Source organism: Mauremys reevesii, linkage group 15, assembly GCF_016161935.1.
Source record: "Mauremys reevesii isolate NIE-2019 linkage group 15, ASM1616193v1, whole genome shotgun sequence".
NCBI classification, from domain to species: Eukaryota; Metazoa; Chordata; order Testudines; family Geoemydidae; genus Mauremys; species Mauremys reevesii.
In genome coordinates this window covers 3,216,757-3,239,651 of record NC_052637.1, presented here as the reverse complement: position 1 = coordinate 3,239,651, position 22,895 = coordinate 3,216,757, and the positions used below count along the sequence as shown (strand labels likewise).

Below are 22,895 nucleotides of genomic sequence, written 5' to 3'. Positions count from 1 at the left end.
CATTTCTGTTTCTTCAGGAAAGAATCCAGGCCCACTTGAAAACTCTGAGGGAAGAGAGAGAAAAGCTGCTGGGATTGAAAGTGACTGGAGAGAGGAATTGCCGGGAATATCTGGTAGGTGCCTGTTGTTATGAATCAGCTGTGGGACTGGCAGTGGGAGGTCTGTTTGGAGGCAGACTCCTGTGTGGCCTACCTGAACATGGGCTTTGTGTGTGTTTCTCCATAATCATGGATTGCTGGGTTTGATTCATGTGTAGACAAGCCCTAAGCTTCCATTTCAGTTGATGAGTAGCCTTTGTGGCTTGCCTGAATTCACACAAATGTCCCCGTGAAGTGCTTGTCCACTGGGTCTAGACATTTTGTGCATTTTTAAAACATTTGTTTCTTTTAACTCCCCTGTCGTCTCTGTCAATGTAGTGCTGTGTCCTGCCTCCTGCTGCTCTGGGTCTGAATTTCCACAGACCACAAATAACAGAAGATGCTGACCATTACTGACAGAGAAACTTCCCTTTCAGGGGGATACCGGGGCCAAAGGGGAAGTTGTGAGAGAATCCCCTGCCTAGTACCCACAGGATAGCGTCAAATGTCAGAAATCTGAGGATTTTCAAAGAAAATCACCCTCCTGCACACTCAGCTCTCCATGAAAGGACTCCGGGCTCCATCCATGTCCCTGACCAGCCCTTGCCCTATTTCATACAGAAACAAACACAAACCGAGAGGCAGAAGATTGTGTCTGAATTTCAGCAACTGCAGCAGTTCCTGGAGGAACAAGAGCGACTCCTGCTGACCCAGCTGGAGAAGCTGGACAAGGAGATTGTGAGGATCCAGAATGAAAATGTCAGTAAACTCTCTGAGCAGATTTCCCGTCTGAGTGAGCTGATCAGTGAGCTGCAGGGGAAGTGTCAGAAGCCAGCGAGTCAGTTCCTACAGGTGAGACTGAATAAGAAATATAGGTGGGTGCTCCAGGACAGTCAGCTCTCCCACTCAGTACTACCCACCATCGGCCCTGCGGATCAACTCCTCCACTTTCTTCCAGCACCATCTGCATGCTGCAATCAGCTGTTCCACTGTGCGCAGGAGATGCTGGGAGCAGGGCCGGCTCCAGACCCCAGCGCGGCAAGCACGCGCGTGGGGCTGCCCTTTCCCGGGGGATGGCAGGCTGGGCCGGCGGACCTGCCGCAGTCATGCCTGCGGGAGGTGCACCGGAGCCCCGGGACGACGGGACCTGCCGCAGGCATGACTGCGGAGGGGGCGCTCGTCCCACGGCTCCAGTGGACCTGCCGCAGGCATGACTGCGGACGGTTCGCTGGTCCCGCAGCTCGGCTGGACCTCCCGCAGGCATGCCTGCGGCAGCTCAAGCGGAGCCGCCGGACCTGTGATCCGTCCGCAGCTGCGGGAGGTCCAGCTGAGCCGCGCGACCAGCGGACCCTCCGCAGTCATGCCCGCGGGAGGTCCGCTGCTCCCGGGGCTCTGGGGCACCTCCCGCGCATGACTGCTTGGGGCGGCCAAATAGGTAGAGCCGCCCCTGGCTGGGAGGGAGGTGGAGGTGCGGGGAGGGACTGTGCTCATGTTAGGATTCCCTCCCCACTTTGAACTCTGGGGGACAGATGTGGGGACCCACATGAAAGACCCCCCTAATCTTATATTCCATCAGCTTAGGTTAAACACTTCCCCAAGGCACAAATTCCTTTCCTTGTCCTTGCTGCCACCACCAAGTGATTTAAACAAAAATTCAGAGATGGATCACTTGGAATCCCTCTTCCCCCAAAATATCCCCCCTCTTCCCCCAAAATATCCCCCAAGCCCCTTCACCCCCTTTCCTGGGGAGGCTTGAGAATAATATACCAACCAATTGCCTTTAATGTAAGTACAGACCAGATCCTTATCTTTAGGACACTAAAATCAATCCGCATTTCCTTGCCTTAGTTAGAATTTTTGTAATCTTATATGGATCATTTCAGGTAGCTTTTCAGGAGATGTTGTACCTGCTTGGTCTATCTCTCTGTCAGGAGAGGGAACAAACAAACAGAGCCCAAACAAAACCTCCCGCAACCCACCAGATTTGAAAGTATCTTCTTTCCTTATTGGTCCTTCTGGTCAGGAGCCAACCAGGTTATCTGAGCTTCTTAACCCCTTAGAGGTAAAGCGATTCAGTACAGCTGCAAGGAGGTATTTTATGTTCCTCTTTCCTTAATATTTATGGCAGCTCACAAGAGGAGGCGAGGAAGAGACAGGGTGGAGGTTGAGTGGGAGTGGGAAGAGTTGGGTTGGGGTGTGGCATTGGGGAAAGGTTTAGAGTGGGGGTGGGGCATGGGGTTGAGCACCCCCAGGGACAATTGGAAACCAGCACTCATCATTAGAAACATGCCAGACCCCCACAGAGGGAGGAGCGGGCTGCTGAATCATAAGCACTGGAGTCCAGCAGTTGGAGATCTCAGTGTAACTCGGCATGTGCATTGCTGACATCTGAGTGAGTATTATTCTTAGCACAGCCACAGAGATATGAAAAATGGAAAAGCCCCATTCCCTCAGGGAATCAATGGCCCTGGGGCCAGGGCAGGGTCTCTTCCCCCATACTTCCTAAATCCCTTCCCTGGAATCCCCTGTGTGTGTATGTCAGAGAGGACTGAAATTCTTTTGTCTCTCTCTCCTCTAGGATGTCAGAACCACCTTGAGCAGGTATGTGGCTCCCTCGCACTCCACAATGCTGGGAAAGAGCTTGATGATGAGGGTAGCACCGCATCTCCCCGGGGCTCTACAGCAAAATGTGTGGGGAGATCACATGTTGGATACAAATGTCTCTGATCAACTTCATCCTGGGGTGCTAACACTTGTACAGAAGACTCTGGAATTCTCCAGTCAGTGGGAAAGAGTATTTTCTAGAGATGTCCCATCCCTGTGGGACTGGCCGCCTCAGGATTGTGGGGATGGACTATGGGCCTGTCACTGCTGGGCACTGGTCACTATTCAGCCCAGGGCAGTAGTTTTCAAGAGCCTTTCCCCATCTGAGGGCTGTTTGGAGACCTGTGAGAAATGAGCTGGGGAAGGGGTAGTTGGTGTCTCAGTCTAGTTCCTAGAGGCAGATTTCTGCAGCACTTCACCTGGGAACCTCCTGACCCTCAGAGCATGGAGGCCAAGGTGCGAATTGGCAATGGAGACTCAATTCCCCTTTTGTCCCCAGAGTTGAAGAATATTAATGACCTTTGAAGAGAAGGGTGCTTGGCCCTGGGTTGTGTTCCACCTGCTCTGAGGCTGGGAGAAGTCGAGGAATTCTAACTCCAGGCCCATTAGAGCAGCGACTCTCTAGCCAGAACTTATAATGAGTCACACAGTAAAATATAATCACGTGAAATTGTTTCCCTCCAGGTGTGAGAAGAGGAAGTTCCAGCAGCCAGAGGAGATTTCTCCTGAACTGGAAGAGCGAGTCAGTGGTTTCTGCCAGAAAACGATTGTGCTAATGGAGATTCTGGGGAAGTTCAAAGGTACTTAGAAGGGATCTAGGAATGGAAATTGGGATAAGCCCCTGAGAAGAGAATGGTGCTGATCAATTGGTTCACACTTAGATGATGCTGTTAAATTAAGAAATGACTCAGAGACTTTAAGGCCAGACGGGACCATCATGATCATCCAGTCTGACCAACTGCACACTGCAGGCCACAGAATCTCACCCACCGACTCCTGCAGTTGACCCCTAACCTCTGGCCAAGTTACTGAAGTCCTTAAATCATGATTTTAAAACTTCAAGTGTAACTGGTTGAGCACTCAGCAGTTCGGCGCCTCCTGCTGGTCAGTCAGGGAATTAGCTTTCCCGCTCCAGAGCGCCCACTGCTGGTCAGTGTCTCTCCTGACTCAGGCCCCTCCATGTCCCTCCTGGACCCCAGTGCCCCTTACCTTGGGGTTCTGCCCACAGCAGTACCCCCACACTCTATGTAGGACGAGGTCCTGTCATGCTGCTCTCTGTAGAGGCGCTGAGTAAACAGACCCAACAGCTCACAATTAGAGCCAGGATTTCACAAACTCTGAACATTCCGTTAGTGTCAAAGGGACCTATGTGGGTAAAGTTACTTTTATGCCAAAGTCTTTGTATGATCTGGGTCTAGGTTACGACAAAAGGCAGTAAGTGAATGAAACAAACCAACTGCGGTCTGAAGGGTGGGAGGGGTGATGAGGGGAAAAGTAAATCTCACTTACAGATTGTGGGTTCTGGGCTGGTTGTGAGGCTGCAGGGATGCTGGCTCCATTGCTGACAGATGCCTGATTGAGATGGGAAAATAGATTTCAGACCTTTTTATATTAAAAATCTGAGTGTGTCTCTGGGCCTCTCTGTCTGTTTCTCTGTCATAATTTTGAAACAGTTTCAGAGTGGGGATGCTCTTATGAATATGAAAGTCTGAAATCTCACCTCTCTTCTCCTTTCTCCCCCAAGACACTCTGCCGTCTGAACTGGAGAGAAAAAGGGGAGGATCATTTGGAGCACACAGAGAGGGTGAGTCTGCGGGTGAAGATTGCCTTTAAATTGTGAGAAAATTCCAGAGAAAACATCTTCATGAGATTGTAGCTAAAGTTACCAACCAAACTGACAGTGACCATGACACACACAGCCCTAAAAATAACACATTAAACGGTAAGGAGATCCAGGGGCCCATGTCTCCCCCCACAACACACACACACTCTTTTAAAGGTGGGATGACCAGGACACTTTTCAGCATGGGCATAGTTTGGGGGAAGAGGGCCACGTTGCCCCACACACACACTGCAAGCCTTGGCAGGGGTGGAGCATGGCCGGCAGTATCTATGCTTAGGGCAGGGCAGCTGAGCAGCTCCTCTCTGTGTAGTGCAGCCCCTGCCCACAGCACCAATCTCTTCCTGGTGCTGGCCTCTCTCAATGGCCCCACCCCTGCTCCTCTTTCCCTGAGACCCTGGCCAGGCCAGAAGCCAGAACCAGGCTGACATCCAGGGACTGCACTGGGAAGCCCTGGATACTCCACCTGCCCAGGGTGGTGCACCCCGGGGAGTGGGGACATGGGCTGGGGACTGCTGCCAAAGGCCCATGGACCCATGTCCAGGGCAGGTGGAGTGTCAGGGGCTCTCCATAGCGGGCAAGTCTCCCAGCCTGGCCAGGGGGCAGGGCCTCAGTCAGGGCCACAGAGGGGGCGGGGACACAAAAAGAGTCCTGACACCAACCTTAGTGCTGAGTTCATGCCCATTCTGATGAACAGAAACACTCTTAACTGAGTCACACGCGAACAGAGCTCCCTGCCACATCCCTCTGCTTCACCCCGGTGCAGGGGGTCCCCCATCGCTCTTCTCCAACATCCTGCCTTTCCTCTGGGCAGGGCTGGGCTCTCCCATTGGAGCCGCTCCCTGCTTCCTGGATTGGGGAGATGCTCTTCCTGTGATGTTGGCAGCTCCTCCCTTCTCTCTGGGCTGGGGATGGGGCTACCCCAGCCAGTGACACCTCCTACTCTCTGGTCTTAAGTGGCTGTTCCCCATTGCTGCACCTTCCTCTCTGTTCCCTGGCCTGGGAGTGGAGGCTGCATTAGGGGAGGGAGCTCCCCTCTGGGGTATAAAGCTGGTACCTGCCACTTCTGCTCCCTCAATAGAAACTTCTGACACCTTCCTGGCTGTGTCTGTGCTGTTGGGAATGGGGCAACACCAGCAGCGGGATGTGGGAGCTGAAGCCTCTGTGATAAATGAGAAACTAATGAAGTGGGACCCGTTACAAAGACTGAGGAGCTGCAGTGACATCTCTGCTCAGTCTCAGGGCTGGTCTACACGGGGTCGATCTGAGATACACAACTTCAGCTACGTGAATAGCATAGCTGAAGTCAAAGTACCTTACATCGATTTACCTCTCATCCTCATGGCGTGGGATCGACGTCCGCGGCTCCCCCTGTTGACTGCGCTACCGCCGTTCGTGCTGGTGGAGTTCCGGAGTCAACAGGAGCACTTTCGGGGATCAATATATTGTGTCTCAATCGATCGCTACCCGCCTATACGGCAGGTAGTCTAGACATACCCTTAGGTGTCCAGGACAGAGGCAGTTCCCTGGGATCCAGGACTGTCCCAGCCTGAATGGGGCTGCTGGGGAGTGTGAGAAATGGCCCCAGACTCCCCCAGGGCTGAGCTCTGCCCCTAACGTTCTGATTCTCTCTCCAGTGAATGTGACTCTGGATCCAGACACGGCTCATCCCAACCTCGTCCTGTCTGAGGATTGGAAAAGTGTGAGAGGGGGAAACACACGACAGCGACTGCCCAACAACCCTGAGAGATTTGACACTGCGCTGTGTGTGCTGGGCTGTGAGGGATTCACCTCAGGGAGACATTGCTGGGAGGTGGAGGTGGGGGGTCGGAGAGACTGGGCTGTGGGGGTGGCCAGAGAGTCTGTGAGGAGGAAGGGAAGGATCAGCCTTAGCCCTGAGGGGGAGATCTGTGCTGTGGAGCGGCACTGGCTGGGTCAGTTCCAGGCTCTCACCTACTGTGTGACCCCCCTGCCCCTGAGCCGGGCCCTCAGCAGGATCCGGGTTTGTCTGGACTGTGACCGGGGGCAGGTGACATTTATCGATGCTGGTGACGAGGCCCCGATCTTCACTTTCCCACCGGACTCCGACTTTGGGGGGAGAATCCGACCCTGGTTCTTTGTGGGGCCAGGATCCCAGCTCTGCCTGTGTCCCTGAGACCTGCAGCAGAGGCAGGGACCAGAATTTAGCCTCTCTTGCCTCGCACACCCCTGTCTGTATGATTGTGGAGGACTCCCATCTACCCAGCCTCTGGCTCCTCATCTCTATGGCCCCTGGAAGCACCTCCCCTCCCTCTCTGCAGCCTCAGGAATGGGGGAGGAGGGGGAAGACCCCTGGGGCTGCAGGAGGGGCCCTGAGGGGCAGAGGTGGGGGCTGGGCAGGGGGTAGCACTAACAGCTGGGCAGGGGACAGGTGGAGGTAGGGGTGGCAGGGACACAGTATGAATCAGTCAGGGTTTGGGGTGTGGGGAGAAGCAGCAGCAGCAGGGAGCGTTTTGTACAGATCTGTGTCCTTAGATCTCACTGGGGGCTCCCAGCCCTGGATCAGCACGAGGGGAAGGGATAAGATCAGGGAAAGAAGAGAGCAGCCGAGGGGGATGATCTGTGACAGGGAGGAGAGACACAGGGAAATAAACAGGGGTGGGAAGTGAGGCTAGAACAATGATGAATAGAAAAGGACAGTACGAAAGGAAGGGGAACATGAGCGGGGCGGGGAGATTTATTACATGTTTATGAAAGTGAGACTGTAACTCATTAATTCCCTATATTAATTCCTGGCCATTGGTGCAATTTTAGTGCCATAAAGAAAACTGTTCTCAGTAGCTGGGGATCTCCTGGCCGTGCTGTGGTTATTAAACCTCCTTCTTAGCTCCTTTTACTTTGCTACTTTCCAGCAACTTACTGTAAATAAAACATTACAAACAATAATTCTTGTTTGTTCCACTTTAATGTCCCAGCTGCAAGGAATATTGTGCCTCTGGGAAGAGAGTTTGGATTTTACTGTGTGATGTGTCACTAACCAGCCTGTGCTCTGCCTCTGTCCTGTGCACACCCATGTCAATCAGGAATTGCTCAGCTGTGCTCTGCAGAGAGGTGACTGTTTGCACAGGTTGCAATCCATGAAGGGACTCAGGTGTTGCAATGCTGAGAATCACAGTGAGTAATTTTTAGGCAGTGAGAAAATCACAGGGACAGCAGCACTGTGACCCTCAGAGCTGAGTCAGGGGCCTAAACTCCGTAGACAATGCCAGGGCGACACAGGCACCTTACAATGTGATTCACAAAACCACCTCAGTAGGCGGGCAGCCATGTCAGCTAGCCAATGGGAGATGCCGACAAGGGGAGAAGGGGTGTCCTAAGTCACACCCCTCTCACAGTTAGGTGCCTATATCTGGGCTGCAGAGGGGTGTGTTGCTCTGCTTAGCAACCCACAAACAGGAACCCACCGTCTGATGTCTGGGGCCTCCAGTTGCAGCAGCTGCCAATGCCTGGTAGTGATGGTGGCAGCAGCTGAGAGCCCCAGGCCCTGCTAAATGCCCCAGGCCCCAGCAGTCTGCAGGGCTCCTAGGCGCACATCCTGGATGGGTGCAGTGGCACATTAGGGGAAGGAAAAGCACTGGACCTTGGCAGGAGCTGCACTGAGCAGGGGTGGGGAGAAGAAGCCCTGGACCGTGGTAACTGGGTGGGGGGTTGGGCAGAGTGAGTAGGAGAAGCCCTGGACTCCAGCAGGAACCATGCAGGGTGGGGTGGGGGACAGAAGCTCTGACAGCTGAATCCCTCTCTCTCCCATGCCCTCTGTGTGGAGCTGGCTCTCATAGGCGGCAGGTTTGTATAATTTTTGGTGGGGCCCAAAATGGTGGTGCCCCCCCGCTCCCGCCCTGTAAGCTGATATAAAATGAAGCTACAATGCGTCAGTGCCACAAGATTACAAGGGTCAATTAAAAGTGGAAACTCAGAAGCAGCACTTGCCTACTTCAATATACAGTATTATATTTTGTTGCACCTGTTCTGATGAAGTGGGAATGTTCTTAATATTTTCTCTGAATACTGTGTGGGTGCCTCAGTTTCCCCTGCAAGGTGCCAACTGAAGGTGTTGGGGACAAAGATCAGGTGGCCTCCTTGTCTGGAATCGAGACACAAAGGTCAGAGGAGGGAGTGTCAGTTTGGAGCTGGCTGGAGAAATGGGGAGAGGCCCAGAACTTGGGTCTGGGCTCCCCACCCCCCAAGATGGACCTGACTGAGGGGTCCTGTTTTCTGTACCCACAAGCTCTGTTCTAGACTGTGATCCTGCCATCTAATAAACCTTCTGTTTTACTGGCTGGCTGAGAGTCACGTCTGACTGCAGAGTTGGGGTGCAGGGACCTCTGGCTGCCCCAGGACCCCGCCTGGGTGGACTCACTGCGGAAAGTGCATGGTGTGGAAGGGCATGCTGAATGCTCCGAGGTCAGACCCAGGAAGGTGTAAACTGCTTGCCCTGGAGACAATATGCTCAGAGAGAGGAGGCTCCCCCAGAGTCCTGACTGGCTTTGAAGGAGTGGCTCCAGAGCATCCCAGCATCCCCTTCCACACCATGCGCTTCCCAGAAGTCCGCACAGGCACTGACACTCCCTCCTCTGGTTTTTGTCAAGAAGGCTAACAACATTTTGGGCTGTATAAGTAGGGGCACTGCCAGCAGATCGAGAGCCATGATCATTCTCCTCTATTCAACATTGGTGAGGCCTCATCTAGAGTACTATGTCCAGTTTTGGGCCCCACATTGCAAAGAAGGATGTGGAAAAATTGGAAAGTCCAGTGGAGGGCAACAAAAATGATTAGGGGGCTGGAGCACATGACTTCTGAGGAGAGGCTGAGGGAACTGGGATTGTTTAGTCTGCAGAAGAGAAGAATGAGGGTGGATTTGATAGCTGCTTTCAACTACCTGAAAGGGGGTTACAAAGAGGATGGATCTAGACTGTTCTCAGTGGTAGCAGAGGACAGAACAAAGAGAAATGGTCTCAAGTTGCAGTGGGGGAGGTTTAGGTTGGATATTAAGAAAAACTTTTTCACTAGGAGGGTGGTGAAGCACTGGAATGGGTTACCTAGGGAGGTGGTGGAATCTCCTTCCTTAGAGGTTTTTAAGGCCCGGCTTGACAAAGCCCTGGCTGGGATGATTTAGTTGGGAATTGGTCCTGCTTTGAGCATGAGGTTGGACTAGATACCTCCTGAGGCCCCTTCCAACCCTGATATTCTATGATACTCTAAACTGACCACCAAATTTAAGTAGCGTGTTTTTCCCGTCATGTGAGGACTCTGGGGCATGGCTGGGGATAAGGAACTTGGGGTGCAGACAGGCTGCCCCAGGGCTAGGGCCAGAGAGGAGTCCCCTCCACCCTCCCTGGCAGCAGCAAGCTCCAGGGGAGGGACCCCTCCTCTCCCCCCAGTCACTGCACATGCTCCTAGGGTCCCTCTCAGGTCCAGAAAGCCCACTCGCCTCCCCTATGTTGGGTACCGGGGGGGGGGGGGAGTTGCCATCACGTGTGGCCTCCCTTTCTGCCACCCCTCACCATAGCCTCACTGGGGATGGGGCTGCCCCTTGCCCAGCATGGTGCAGGAGTGGGGACTGCAGGGTGGTGACTGGGGAGAGGCAGAGTATCACAAAATTCACCCAAGCCCCAGCTGCACAGGTCTAGGAAGCTCCCCTCCCCAGTGGTGTAGCCAGGTTCTAACATCAGGGGGAGCGAACACGTTAAAAAAAGGTGCCAGCCAACATATCCAATTACTAATCAGGTAGTAGAGTTTACAGTGATATAACAAGAGATTATGCTATTACCATTATCCAGTCAGCTTGCATGCTACTATTTTGAATTAGTGATAATTCAGAGAGAGAGAGAAAGAAGAAAGCTGAATTTAGAGAACAATTATTAACCAGATTCCTGGTTATCCACCAGCCACTTTGCTCCAGCCCATGGCTCAAAGCACCATAAACGCAGTAGAATCTGGCCAAGAGACTATTCACCTCAAATTGGCATCTGCTACACTCCCCCCTCCCCCGCCCCCAGTCCCCACTATTCAGGGTGTAGCTGAGTGAAAAGGTGGCATTGTGGAAGCATTTAGCAGGCAATTGAAAACTCCTATAGAGCACTGCATAGTCCCTGAGAACATTGCTGAGTTCTGAGCACTGGGGCTGCAGCTAGTCAGCAGTGAGATGAGGAGACACAACTGGCACCTTAAAGCACCTTTACCCCCCCCCCCTTCACAAGCTGCACTAAGCACCGTTTCACAGCCCCAGGTGCAACACTGAGAGAGGGTAAATGGGGGGGGCAATAACCCAAAGTCGCTCCTTTGCCTCCTGGCCCTGCTGATCCCTCAGCCCCCTCCGCTGAAGAGAGACCAGGAGAAAAAAACATCCCCCCTCCCCTTTTCCTTCCCTCTCCACGGGCACCAGCTGGGCTTCAGAGCCCCCTTCCCTGCCGCGTGGCTGCCTTGCTCTGCACGGGGCTGCTGCTCCTCAGTCCCCCACCGCACTTGGGGGGGGCTGCCCTCCCGGCAGAGCCCACCCTGGCCGGCTCAGGGAACTGGGCAGCTGCGAGCGGATGAGCGCCTCCTCCTCCTCACCCCCAGGGAGCCCGGCAACCAGCCGACCTGCCTGCAGCCCCCGAGCCAGGGAGCAGGGCTGGGGCTGCAGGAGGGCGGTGCAGAGCCCAGAGCCAGCTGGCGGCCACACGCAAAACCCGGTCCGGACTCCAAGTCCGGAGCCCAGTGCTGGCTGCCTGGAAAGGTGCTGATTTTGTAAAATGTGCTCAAAGGAGCGGCTGCTTCCCTTCCACCCCACTACGCTACTGGGTGGGCAGGGATGCTCCGGGGCTGGGGGTGGTGGTAGTGGCAGGGGCCAGTGCCTGCTCCATGCAGGGCCAGGGGAGAAATCCAGCTCCAGATATTGGTGGAGCACAATCCCCAGCCCTGAATATTCCTGGTGCTGGGGCACCTGGAGCCAATATAACTTGGCGCCTCTGGGCATAGGGTGCAACAGGGGCGGGCTGCGGGCAGGGGGTGCAGGGCTGGCTGGAGACGGGCTGGCTGCGGGGCTGGCTGGAGACAGGGGTTGGCTGCAGGCAGAGCAGTGGGTGTGGGGCTGGCTGCGGGCAGGGCAGGGCAAAGGCTCCCCTGCTTCTACCATCCTGGCCCTTTAAATAGCTGCCGGAGCCCTGGGGAAGCAGCGGGGCTCTCATGGCTATTTAAAGGGCCGGGGTGGCAGAGGCAGCTGGAGCCCCGGCCCTTGAAATAGCCCCTGGAGCCCCCCGCTACCCCAGGGTTCTGGGGGCTATTTAAAAAGTCCAGGGCTCCCGTTGCTTCTACCGCCCTGGCCCTTTAAGTAGCCATAGGAGCCCTGGGGAAGTGGCAGGGCTCCAGCGGCTATTTAATTAAAGGGCTGGGGTGGTAGAAGCAACAGGAGCTCTGAACTTTTTAAATGGCCCCCAGAGCCCCACAGCCCTACCCCAGGGCTCCAGAAGTGGGGCACTGGTGGCAGTTTAAAGGGCCTGGGGCTCTCCCCAGCACTGTGCTGAGATCTCATAGCTGACAGGTAAATCCTGGAGGAAGGAGATTCCCTGATTTACTCTCCAGGTGGGGCAGATTCTGTCACTGACACCATCAAACCCTCCTCCAGGGCTGAGCTCTGCCCCTAATGCTCTGATTCTCTCTCAGAGCGAATGTGACTCTGGATCCAGACACGGCTCATCCCCAACTCGTCCTGTTTGAGGATCAGAAAAGTGTGAGATGGGGAGAGACACAGCAGGATCTGCCCGACAACCCTGAGAGATTTGACACTGAGCCCTGTGTGCTGGGCTGTGAGGGATTCACCTGGGGGAGACATTGCTGGGAGGTGGAGTGTAGGGGACGCTGGGCTGTGGGGGTGGCCAGAGAGTCTGTCGGAGGAAAGGGACCAATCAGCTGTAGCCCTGAGGGGGGATCTGGGCTGTGGAGAAGTGGGGGCGATCAGTTCCAGGCTCTCACCTCCCCTGAAACCTCTTCGCCATGAGCAGGCTGCACGACTTGCAGACGGTTTGTTTCCAGACTGCACCAAGAGAACATCTATACGCACTTGTGCTCCATGCCCTTCACTTCCTCACCCTCGGATCCCACCCTGTCACGAAGTGGCAGGACCCTCTGCCACCTTTCGAGGGTGAGGCACCCCGGTGGGCCAGCCTATGCTCTACCCTGGTCCCGAGACCTGCCGGGGTTATCAGTTGGCGGCTCCTCTACAGGGCCATGAACACGGGCGTGTACTTTGCAGGGTTTACCCTCATCCCAGACACCTGCCCTTTCTGTGGTGTGAGGGAGACCCTGGCACATATTTACCTGCAGTGTGCCAGGTTGCAGCCCTATTCCAGCTCCTCTTAGACATCCTGTTAACCCTTTTGGTTGCACTTTTCCCCTCACCTTGTTATTTACGCACTTCCTATCCATGGCCCCATGAAGTCACGGACCTCCTAGTCAACCTTCTCCTGGCCCTGGCTAAAATGGCCATCTGTAAAACCAGGGAGAGAAGGTTGGCCGATGGGGGTCTTCTGTGACTGTGGAGCCTATTTCCTATCCGCCGTCCATTCACGCATCTGGGCAGAATTCCTCTGGGCGGCGTCCACTGGCTCCCTTGTCTTTGAGGAGCAGTGGGCGCTGTCCAGGGTTCTCTGTTTGGTGTCCCAGTTACGTTCCCTTCCTTTGACCCTTTGTCCACACTCCTGTCCCTGTTATTTCATTAGTTGTCCCCCGTAATCATTTTGTTTCCAGGGCCAGTGGATCCTCCCCTTAGGGTGAGGGGAGGTTCTTTAGCAGTGGGCGGGCTCTGCCTGCCTACTTCCTGGATCCCAATAGGACCCCTGAGAGATTTGTCACTAAGCCCTGTGTGCTGGGCTGTGAGGGAGTCACATCGGGGAGACATTGCTGGGAGGTGGGATGGATCAGCTGTAGCCCTGAGGGGGGGATCTGGGCTGTGGAGCAGTGCGGGGATCAGTTCAAGGCTCTGACCTCCCCTGTGACCCCCCTGCCCCTGAGCCGGGCCCCCAGCAGGATCCGGATTTGTCTGGACTGTGACCGGGGGCAGGTGATATTTATCGATGCTCGTGACGAGGCCCCGATCTTCACTTTCCCGCCGGGCTCCATCCCTGGGGGGAGAATCCGACCCTGGCTCTGGGTGTGGAGATCCCAGCTCTGCCTGTGTCCCTGAGACACACGAGGGGGGGGGGGAGGAGGGGAGAACCAGAAATCAGCCTCTCTAGCCTCACATACCCCAGTCTCTATAACATTGGAGGACTCCCAACTACCCAGCCCCTGGCTCCTCATCTCTTTGGTCCCTGGAAGCTGCAGGAGGGGCAGAGGGGCCCTGAGGGGCAGAGGTGGGGGCTGGGCAGGGGGCAGAACTAACAGCCGGGCTGGGCACAGGCGGAGGTGGGGGTGGCAGGGACACAGCATGAATCAATCAGGGTTTGGGGGGTTGGGGAGAAGCAGCAGCAGGGAGCGGTTTGTACAGATCTGTGGGATTAGATCTCACTGGGGTCTCCCAGCCAGAGCTCCTGCTGCAGGGGCCAAAGTCACTTCAGGACAACTGGTAACACTGTAATGGTCACACACACAACGGGCGGTGGGGGGAGATGGGTAAGGGGAGCAGTTGATGGAAAAATCGTTATACAACCTTAAAAAAATCATTATTGGGTCAGTCTCATGATTTTTTTTCCCAACTCCTGAGGTTGGCAGCACGGTGGGAGGCAGGGACAGGGCGGGTTTAACCAGAGGGAATTAGAAGAAGCAAGAAGGAAAATGTGAATGAAAATAAAACAAGAATAAAGGGAGAGTCCAGGAGAAATGGTGGAAAACAGGAATGAGAAGAGTGACAGGAAAATATCCCTGCCAGGGGAACCAGCCCGGGGGCAGCAAGAGGGGAAGGGATAAAATTACGGGGGAGTGAGGGGGGAGGAAAGGAGCAGCCATGGGGGATGATCTGTGACAGGGAGGGGAGGAGAGTGGGAGAGACACAGGAAAATAAACAGGGATCAGAAGTGAGGGTTTGAAAATACAAAAGGTCAGTGTGAAAGGAAAGGGAACGCGAGTGGGACGGAGAGATTTATTACATGTTACTGAAAGTGAGACTGTAACTCATTAATTCCCTGTATTAATCCCTGGCCTTTGGTGCTATTTTAGTGCCAAAAGAAAACTGTTCTCAGTAGCTGGGGATCTCCTTGTCATGCTGTGGTTATTAAGGCTCCTTCTCAGCTCCATTTACTTACCACCTTTAGTTACTTAGTGTAAATAAAACATTACAAACAATTATTCTTGTTTGTTCCCCTTTAATGTTCCAGCTGCACACTGTCTCTCACTCCTAAAATACACACTCTCCCCCTAACACACACTTGTATTATTGTTGATACTTCCTGTTGAAATGAGCAAGGCACCTATGTTCTCTGTCATTTTATTCTTTCAAAGTTGGTTAAGGATTGCAGTGCTGTTATTTTAGGGTTTTTTTTGACTGGTCTGTGCATTTCATAATTTTATTTCTCTCTTATGCTTATATTTAATTCTTTGAGCTTTATTTAATTATTTAATTCCGGGGCTTTTAACATCACTGCCCGTTGTGCTCGCCCCCATTGGCAGTGCTGCCGGTAGAGTCCAGCAGCTTCCGGATGCTACAGGCAGGCAGGGCCGGCTTTAGGCCTATTCCACCAATTCCCCCGAATCGGGCCCCGGCCTAAGAGGGCCCCGCGCCCAGTGAGAATCCCTTCCCTGGCTAGAGGCGCCTTTTTAATTTTTACTCACTTGGTGGCGCTTTGGGTCTTCAGCGGCACTTCAGCGGCGGATCCTTCACTCTCTCCTGGTCTTCGACCAGGGGCGGCTCTAGAGCCCAGCGGGGCAAGCACCCGCCTGGGGCGGCCCTTTCCCAGGGGGGCGGCAGGCTGCGCCGGTGGACCTTCCGCAGTCATGCCTGCGGGAGGTCCACCGGAGCCCCGGGACGACCGGACCTGCCGCAGGCATGACTGCGGACGGTTCGCTGGTCCCGCGGCTCGGCTGGACCTCCCGCAGGCATGACTGCGGCAGCTCAATCGGAGCCGCCGGACCAGTGAACCGTCCGCAGCTGCGGGAGGTCCTGCTGAGCTGCGCGACCAGCGGACCCTCCGCAGTCATGCCCGCGGCAGGTCCGCTGCTCCCGCGGCTCGAGGGCGCCTCCCGAGCATGATTGCTTGGGGCGGCCAAATTTGTAGAGCCGCCCCTGTCTTCGACGGCACTTCAGCGGCAGGTCCTTCGCTTACTCTGGGTCTTCGGTGACACTTTGGCAGCGGGTCCTTCAGTGCCGCTGAAGACTGGAGCGAGTGAAGGACCCACGGCCGAAGTGCCGCCAAAGACTCAGAGCACCTCCCGGTGAATACAAGCCCCACGAGTTTTTTTACATGTGTTTTTTTTTAAGTCCTCACTGCCAGGGCCCCATCGAAACTGTTTGAATTGGGCCCCACACTCCCTAGAGCCGGCCCTGCAGGCAGGGTCACCGACGACGGGAAGCAAAAGGGCAGCTGCCCTGGGGAGGCCCCAGCAATTTAAAAGGGCTCGGGGCTCTCAGTCGCTGTGGCAGTGGTGGCCATGAAGGGCTGGCTGTGGGAGTCTGGTCCCCAGCCCCACCCCTTCCACCCAAGGCCCTGCCCCTTCGGGGGGCCAGAGCCACCCCCCACCTTACCGAGAAGGGACCTGCCATACTGGTAAGTCCCTCTACTTACTTTCACCCCTGCCTGGAATCACGGTTAAAGTTGTCACCCCTCCCCCTCAAAAGAAATCTGAAATGGTGCCTTGGTGAGCCAGGAGTGGCCAGGGGGCTGTGGGAGGGCCATGGGCTCTGGCAAGATGCAGCCCCCATGTGACAGCATGAAACCCTCAAATTAATCTCCTGTCTCCTCATCTTGGAGTCACAGCTCTCCCAAGCTGCTCCAAGTAATTCATCCACCATTTGGTCTAGCTCAGGGGTCAGCAACCTTTCAGAAGTGGTGGGCCGAGTCTTCATTTATTCACTCTAATTAAAGGTTTTGCGTGCCGGTGATACATTTTAACGTTTTTAGAAGGTCTCTCTCTATAAATCTATGAACTATTGTTGTATGTAAAGTAAACAAGTTCTTTAAAATGTTTTAAAAGCTTCATTTAAAATTAAATTAAAATGCAGATCTTATCAGTTTAGTGCAGTGGTTCTTAACCTGGGGTGCGCACACACCCTGGGGCAGGGCCGGTGCAAGGATATTTTGCGCCCTGGGCAAAACTTCCACCTTGCGCCCTCCCCCGCACATCGGTTCATTGAGGGGCAAATCCCAGTGAGCCTTTATAGACCCCAGGGGCCAGCCTGCCCAGGGGCTGCTCCCCAGACCAGGTTCCCCGCTCCCCATGCCCTGAACTCTCCTGCAGGGTGCACAGCCCCCCCATGATCCCTCCCCGCCCCATCCCAGTGGCTCCCGCCCCGAGTCCACTCACTGGCTTTGCCGGACTTGGGCCGCTGCAGCAGCTAGGCAGGGAGGAGCCGCCTTCCAGAGGCACCGGAGAGCCAGAGCATCCCGCTTGCAGCAGCACCGAGCCCCAGCCATGGAGGAGCCGGCACGGTGCAGGGGGGCAGCAGCCCTGCAAAGGTGGCGGTGCTGCTAGCGGGGAGCAGCTGTGCCCCCCTGCCCCTCCTGCCCAGGCTGCGGCCTGGTGCCCCCCTGGGGGCTCCTGCAGGCTGCAGTTGATGTATGTGGGCACCAGCCCCCCGGCTCCCCCCTCTCCTAGGGTTACCATATTTCAACAATCAAAAAAAGAGGGGAGGGCCCTGCCCTAGCCTCACCCCCATCCTCCCTCCCACTTCCCACCCCGATTGCCCCCGTCAGAACGCCCCGCTCCCAGGGGCGGCTCTAGGAATTTTGCCGCCCCAAGCACATGCCTGCGGGAGGTCCGCCGAAGCCGTGGGACCAGCGGACCCTGTGCAGGCAAGCCGCCGAGGGCAGCCTGCCTGCCGCCCTCGCGGCGCCGGAAGAGCGCCCACCGCGGCTTGCCGCCCCAAGCACGTGCTTGGCGTGCTGGGGCCTGGAGCCGCCCCTGACCGCTTCTTGTCCTCTGACTGCACCAACCCTTATCCACACCCCTGCTCCCAGACAGACCCCTGGGGACTCCCACACCCCATCCAACTACTCCCCACCCCCTGACAGGACCCCCAGAACTCCCAACCCATCCAGCCCTTCCCCTGGTCCCTGACTGCCCCCTGGGACTCCCCTTACCAGGCCCTGCCGGTCAGACACTGGCTCCACGTGGAGTGCTGAGGCAGCAGGAGGGGGGAGCTGTGGGAGGGGCAGCGGCGGCGGCAGCTCACACTTCCAGGAGCCGCAGAACCTGAGCGTGGGGAGCAGGGGGCAGTGATGAGCTGCCAAAATCTTAACAACTGGTTCCCTACTGGGTCTTTGGTGGCACTTCGGCGGTGCATCCTTCAGTGCTGCTGCAGACCCGGAGCAAGTGAAGGACCCACTGCTGAAGTGCCGCCAAAGACTCTGAGCCCTGCCCGGTGAGTACAAGCCCCATGTGTTTTTTTTACTTATCCCTGCCGGGACCCCGTCGAAACTGTTCGAATCGGGCCTTGCACTTCCTAAAGTCGGCCCTGCACATCAGGGTTGCAAAATTGTATTGGGGGCCGGGTAGGGAAGGCTGTGCCTCCCAAAACAGCCTGTCCCCCCCATCCGACCCCCACCTATGTCCTGCCCCGACTGCCCCCCTCAGAACCCATAAGGGCCACAAGCAACCCATCAATTGCCCCCCCCGCTCCTTGTCCCCTGACTACCCCCTCTGAGACCCCCCCACACTAACTGCCCCCCAGAACCTCTCCTCACTCCCTACCCAACTTGCCCCAGTCCCTGTCCCCTGACTCCCCAACCCCATCAGATCCCCCCGACAGATCCCCAGAACCACCACTCCAACAGATCCCCAGAACTCATGTCTACCTGAACCCTCTGTTCCCCGTCCCCTGACCGCCCCCTCCAACCACTCCTTGCCTGGCCCCTGCCTTATCCAACCCTCCTCCCAGCCGCGGCCAGCCCCCTCACCATGCTGCTCAGGGCAGCGTGTAAGGATGCCGTGCGGCCCGCTAGAGCTCGCAGCCCCCCCCACCCCTTACCATGCCACTCAAAGCGGCAGGAGCTGCAGAGGTGCCCCGAGCGCTGGCGCCGGCGGGTCAACACACTGCAGCTCTGCTGGGGGGCAGGGAGCAGGGGAAGGGCCAGGGGAGCCTCCCCAGCTGGGAGCTCAAGCAGGCCGGAGACAGGATGTTCCTGCGGGCCAGATGTGGCCCGCGGACTGGAGTTGTTTGTCCGCCCCTTTAACAGCTGGTTCTACACCGGCTTCTAAATTTAACAACTGTTCTTGCGAACCGGTGGGAACCAGCTCCAGCTTACCACTGGCCGGGGGGCTGCGGCCCGGTGCCCCCCCAGGGGGGCTCCTGCAGCAGATGCATGCGGGCGGTGGGCCCCGCGCGCCCCCCGGCTCACCCTTCACCGTGTTCAGGCTCTAAAGCTCCCGGGAATGTGAGTCGCTGCCACCGACCCTCCCGCAGCAGGCTCAGTGCCCTGCGCCCTGGCAACTCACGCTCCCGGGAGCCGCAGAACCCGAGTGTGGTGAGGGGGGAGCCGGGGGGTGTGCCTGCCGCCAGTCTGGGGTCCTGTCCGCTGGCCCCACTCAGTCTCTGCTGGCCTGGGGTTCTGTTAACTCAGCCAGCTGTGCGCTGAGTGGGGCCGGCGGCCCGATCCCTGGCTGGCAGCCGTGTGCCAGGAAAAATAGGCTCGCGTGCCAAAGGTGGCACGTGTGCCGTAGGTTGCCGACCCCTGGTCTAGCTACACCTCACACCAGGAATACAGCTGAGGTGCATACAGATAATTTCCCAGTGACTAGTGACAGCCCCATGAGGGCAGGGTTAACGTTGCACTGGCCGGTACATTAACTCTGTATTTCTTGGTTTTCAGAAGTTTGAGTTTTGATGAACTTAAACCAGGTGGGGGAGATGGTCACATAAAAGATTCTAACTCCTGTTGTTGAGAGAGACGAGCTTTGGAGCTGCACCAAGCTCTTCTTTAGGGCTGTGTTACTGGAAAGCTCATCGCTGTCCCCAACAGCAGTTGATCCAATAAAAGATCTCACATCATCCACCTTGTCTCTGTAATATACCGGGGCCAGCATGGCTGCAACAACACAGCCAATCACTTCTGATGAACCTGATGTTTTGAAAGGACTGTTTATTACATCTAATACACTATACTTACTGCTTGGACAGATTATTAAAAACACAAGGAGTAAATAATCCTGTGATATTTGTTTCTCTCTTTATGGAAACTTTACAGTATATCTACATTCAAAGTGATTTGCCGTCAAATATATCGCAGATTGTTTTCATGGCAATGTAACATGAGACTTTTACAGCTTGTGGAATTAGTCATCTCTTTGTTTTGCTGAATTTTATTCAAGAACAGTGGGCCCAATACTCCTCTTGGGGGAGATTTGAAGCAAATAACTTCCTATATTGTCAATACAGGACATATACTGCACCAAACCCAGCAACCAGTCTAATTTTCTGCTGTCATGAATAGTTAGTAAAGGGTTAAAACATAGTACCTGGTGGGCACCTGACCTGAGGACCAATCAGGGAAGAGAATTTGAATTCCTAGGAGGGAACTTTTTCCCTCTGTGTGTGTGTGTATTGTTCTTAGCCGTTTGGAGTTGCAAGAGTCCAGACGATTTAATCAAGTCTCTACAAGTTTCCACCTTTCTGAGCTAATTTCTTCTAGTCAAGATAGTGAGTATTAGAAAGATACTTTGTGTCTCCATCTAATAATCCTATGTTTGCAATTCTGTGTGTTTGTTATTGATTATTCTTAATTCTGCCTATATTGTTTGTACTGGGAAGGAGAGAGGATTCTCTCCAGAACTTAGGAAGGTTATACCCTATGAGTGTCCAGCTTGGGCTCATAGAGATTCTGTATTTTTCTTTTAATAAATTCTTTCTATAAAGATTTGATTAAATCCCTCCACTGTGGATACAGGGTGGGGGCTGAGAAACTCTCTCTCGGTGGTGAGACGGCTTATCTCCGGGCAGAGAAGGGAGGGGGAAGAGAGAGTTCCTCCTGGGTTTGATTCAAGCAGTTTGAATCAGGTATCTCTTTCCAGTGGCTAGGAGAGAGGGAGGGGGGAGGTTTCCCTCCTATGAGTGGATCTGTATTTCCCCAGGGTACGTCTCTGGAAAGAGGAGTGGGAGGGGGAATACAGGGGTGTCCCGGCCCATGTAAATTGACCGAGGCGGTGGCAGCGACAAGGAGACCTACCCTAGGATTTTAGGGTGGGGGAATATATGCGGGTCCCCACATTGGAGCCCAACAGTTCCAAGTGGGGGTGAGACCTATGACATGGTGGGAGCGACAAGGAGACCTACCCTAGGATTTTAGGGTGGGGGAATATATGCGGGTCCCCACATTGGAGCCCAACAGTTCCAAGTGGGGGTGAGACCTATGACATCTGCCTATGCTGTTATTGCAGTTTTTTATCTGTGTGTGTGTGCGGGGGGTGAATCCTTTTTTTCTTGTAAAAAAAATAAAATTATGCTCAGAATCAATTGAAACAGAAACCTGCCTCCTTTTCTCCTTCTGACCTCAGTGGGAATTAAGCATGTGCCTGAAGCTGATCCTGTGTTCAAGAGTGTCATTGAGTAGGGACTTCAGGCCATACTAAAAAAGGAAATTTATACATTGTGTAACAGATTATCTCCTCCTGTGTGAAAAGCCATTTAAGGGGCAATATCATGAGGAACCAATCAGAGTGCAGCTATTTAAAAATGGCAGTATTGTGAAATTGTTTTTTTGTTTTGTATACAACAATTTGCTTATTTTTCACATTTTAATTACATTATTGAACAAAAAATGAGATTTTAGTTTTTCTTTCTTTCAGTTTTCATTTTTGCTCCCTTTTCTCCTTTGAGACAGGATAAGAGATGGGCGAATAAAATGTTTTTATTCCATTTGATTAAGGTTTCTCATTTTGAATCAATATGAATTTTTTTTTCATTTAGCATCATTTCATTGAAAAATTAGAAACATTAAAATAGGAAAAAATCATTTTTCCAAAAAATGTCTAAACCATTTTCTATTGAAAAAATCATTTTTGTTTAAACATTTTTGACCAGCTGCATTGTTGTCAACTCTCATAAGTTATTGTGGATTTTATTTTAAGTCTCACAGTATTCCGTAATTTTCTGTAAGCCCTAATGCTCTAGTTATGAGTTTGTGAGAATCTCAGATTTCATTTAAAGTAAAAATAAATTTCTAGCTCTTATGGTTGCAGGGGAAAGTTGAAGATTCTGACCTGAGTGCACACTCAGGGGTCAGAAACCAAATGGCAAAAAAAATGGAAACTCAAAATCAATTTTTTAAAAAATTGATTTTAACTCAATCACTTCTTTTTTGACCCAATTGTGATTTTTTTTTCAATTATGTATGTGCATGCGACAGAGGGAGAGGAGGTCCAGAAAGGCCCGGGCCCCTTCCAGCTTTTGAGGTCCCTCGCCATAATAAAAAGATTTTGTTAGCAGACGAGTAGGGAAGGCATGATGATCAGCATCTCGTGGAATGTTACTTGGAATTTCAAAATGATGAATTTGAAGAAAAGTTTCGCAACTTGCCCAAATGCAATCCTATCCAAATCCAAAATTTAACAATTGTCACACTCTGAAGATGGGCTGGGGCGGGGGGAGTCCATCAAACATCAAGAGACTGACCTAAAATTTTTTTTAAATGTAATGATTTATTGGGCCAATCTCATGATTTTTTGGAGGGTTCAGCTCATGCATTTTGATGTCTTGTAGAACCATTCTTAAAAAGGGGATTCAGGGAATTATAGCCCAGTCAGCCTAAACTTTGATACTTGGAAAGACACTGGAGCACATAATTTCTATTGTCCTCACTGGCCATATGGGTGAATGGATCCAAGGTCTTCGCTGTCAGCAATGGAGACACTGTAATATGGCCTCATGTCCCACCCTGTTCAATTCACCACTCACTTCAAAAGCATTTTAAAATAAATCTGCATTTTCCCTGGCCAAAAAGAATACAATAATTTAACTGGAAACTGATGGAGAAAGCAGCTGTGAATAATCATTAATATTTATCTGTGTAAATGTTTTTGAGAAACTTACTGCAGACCTGGGTAAATTTCACTTTCCCCCACTTCCACAAATACGCTGACACAATTGTAGTTTTCCCTCTTTTTTTAGCAGCAAGGGGTGGTTACTCTAACTTTAAAATACGTGGGATAAGACTAATTTGGATACATTTCACCCAGCTGATAAGCAATAGTTGAAAGAGGTGTGGATAAAAATA

At 53.6% G+C, this 22,895-nt stretch overlaps 1 protein-coding gene across 1 annotated transcript; it reads left to right on the top strand.

Annotated features, from left to right (window-relative positions):
* Positions 1 to 3,250: 3,250 nt before the first annotated feature.
* LOC120383494 (tripartite motif-containing protein 15-like) lies at positions 3,251 to 6,268 on the top strand (the record flags this gene model as incomplete). The annotated part of the gene is made up of 3 exons (XM_039501663.1): positions 3,251 to 3,481; positions 4,426 to 4,485; positions 6,159 to 6,268. Coding segments are annotated over exons 1-3 (333 nt in total), but the record flags the coding sequence as incomplete, so codon positions are not given.
* Positions 6,269 to 22,895: the final 16,627 nt, after the last annotated feature.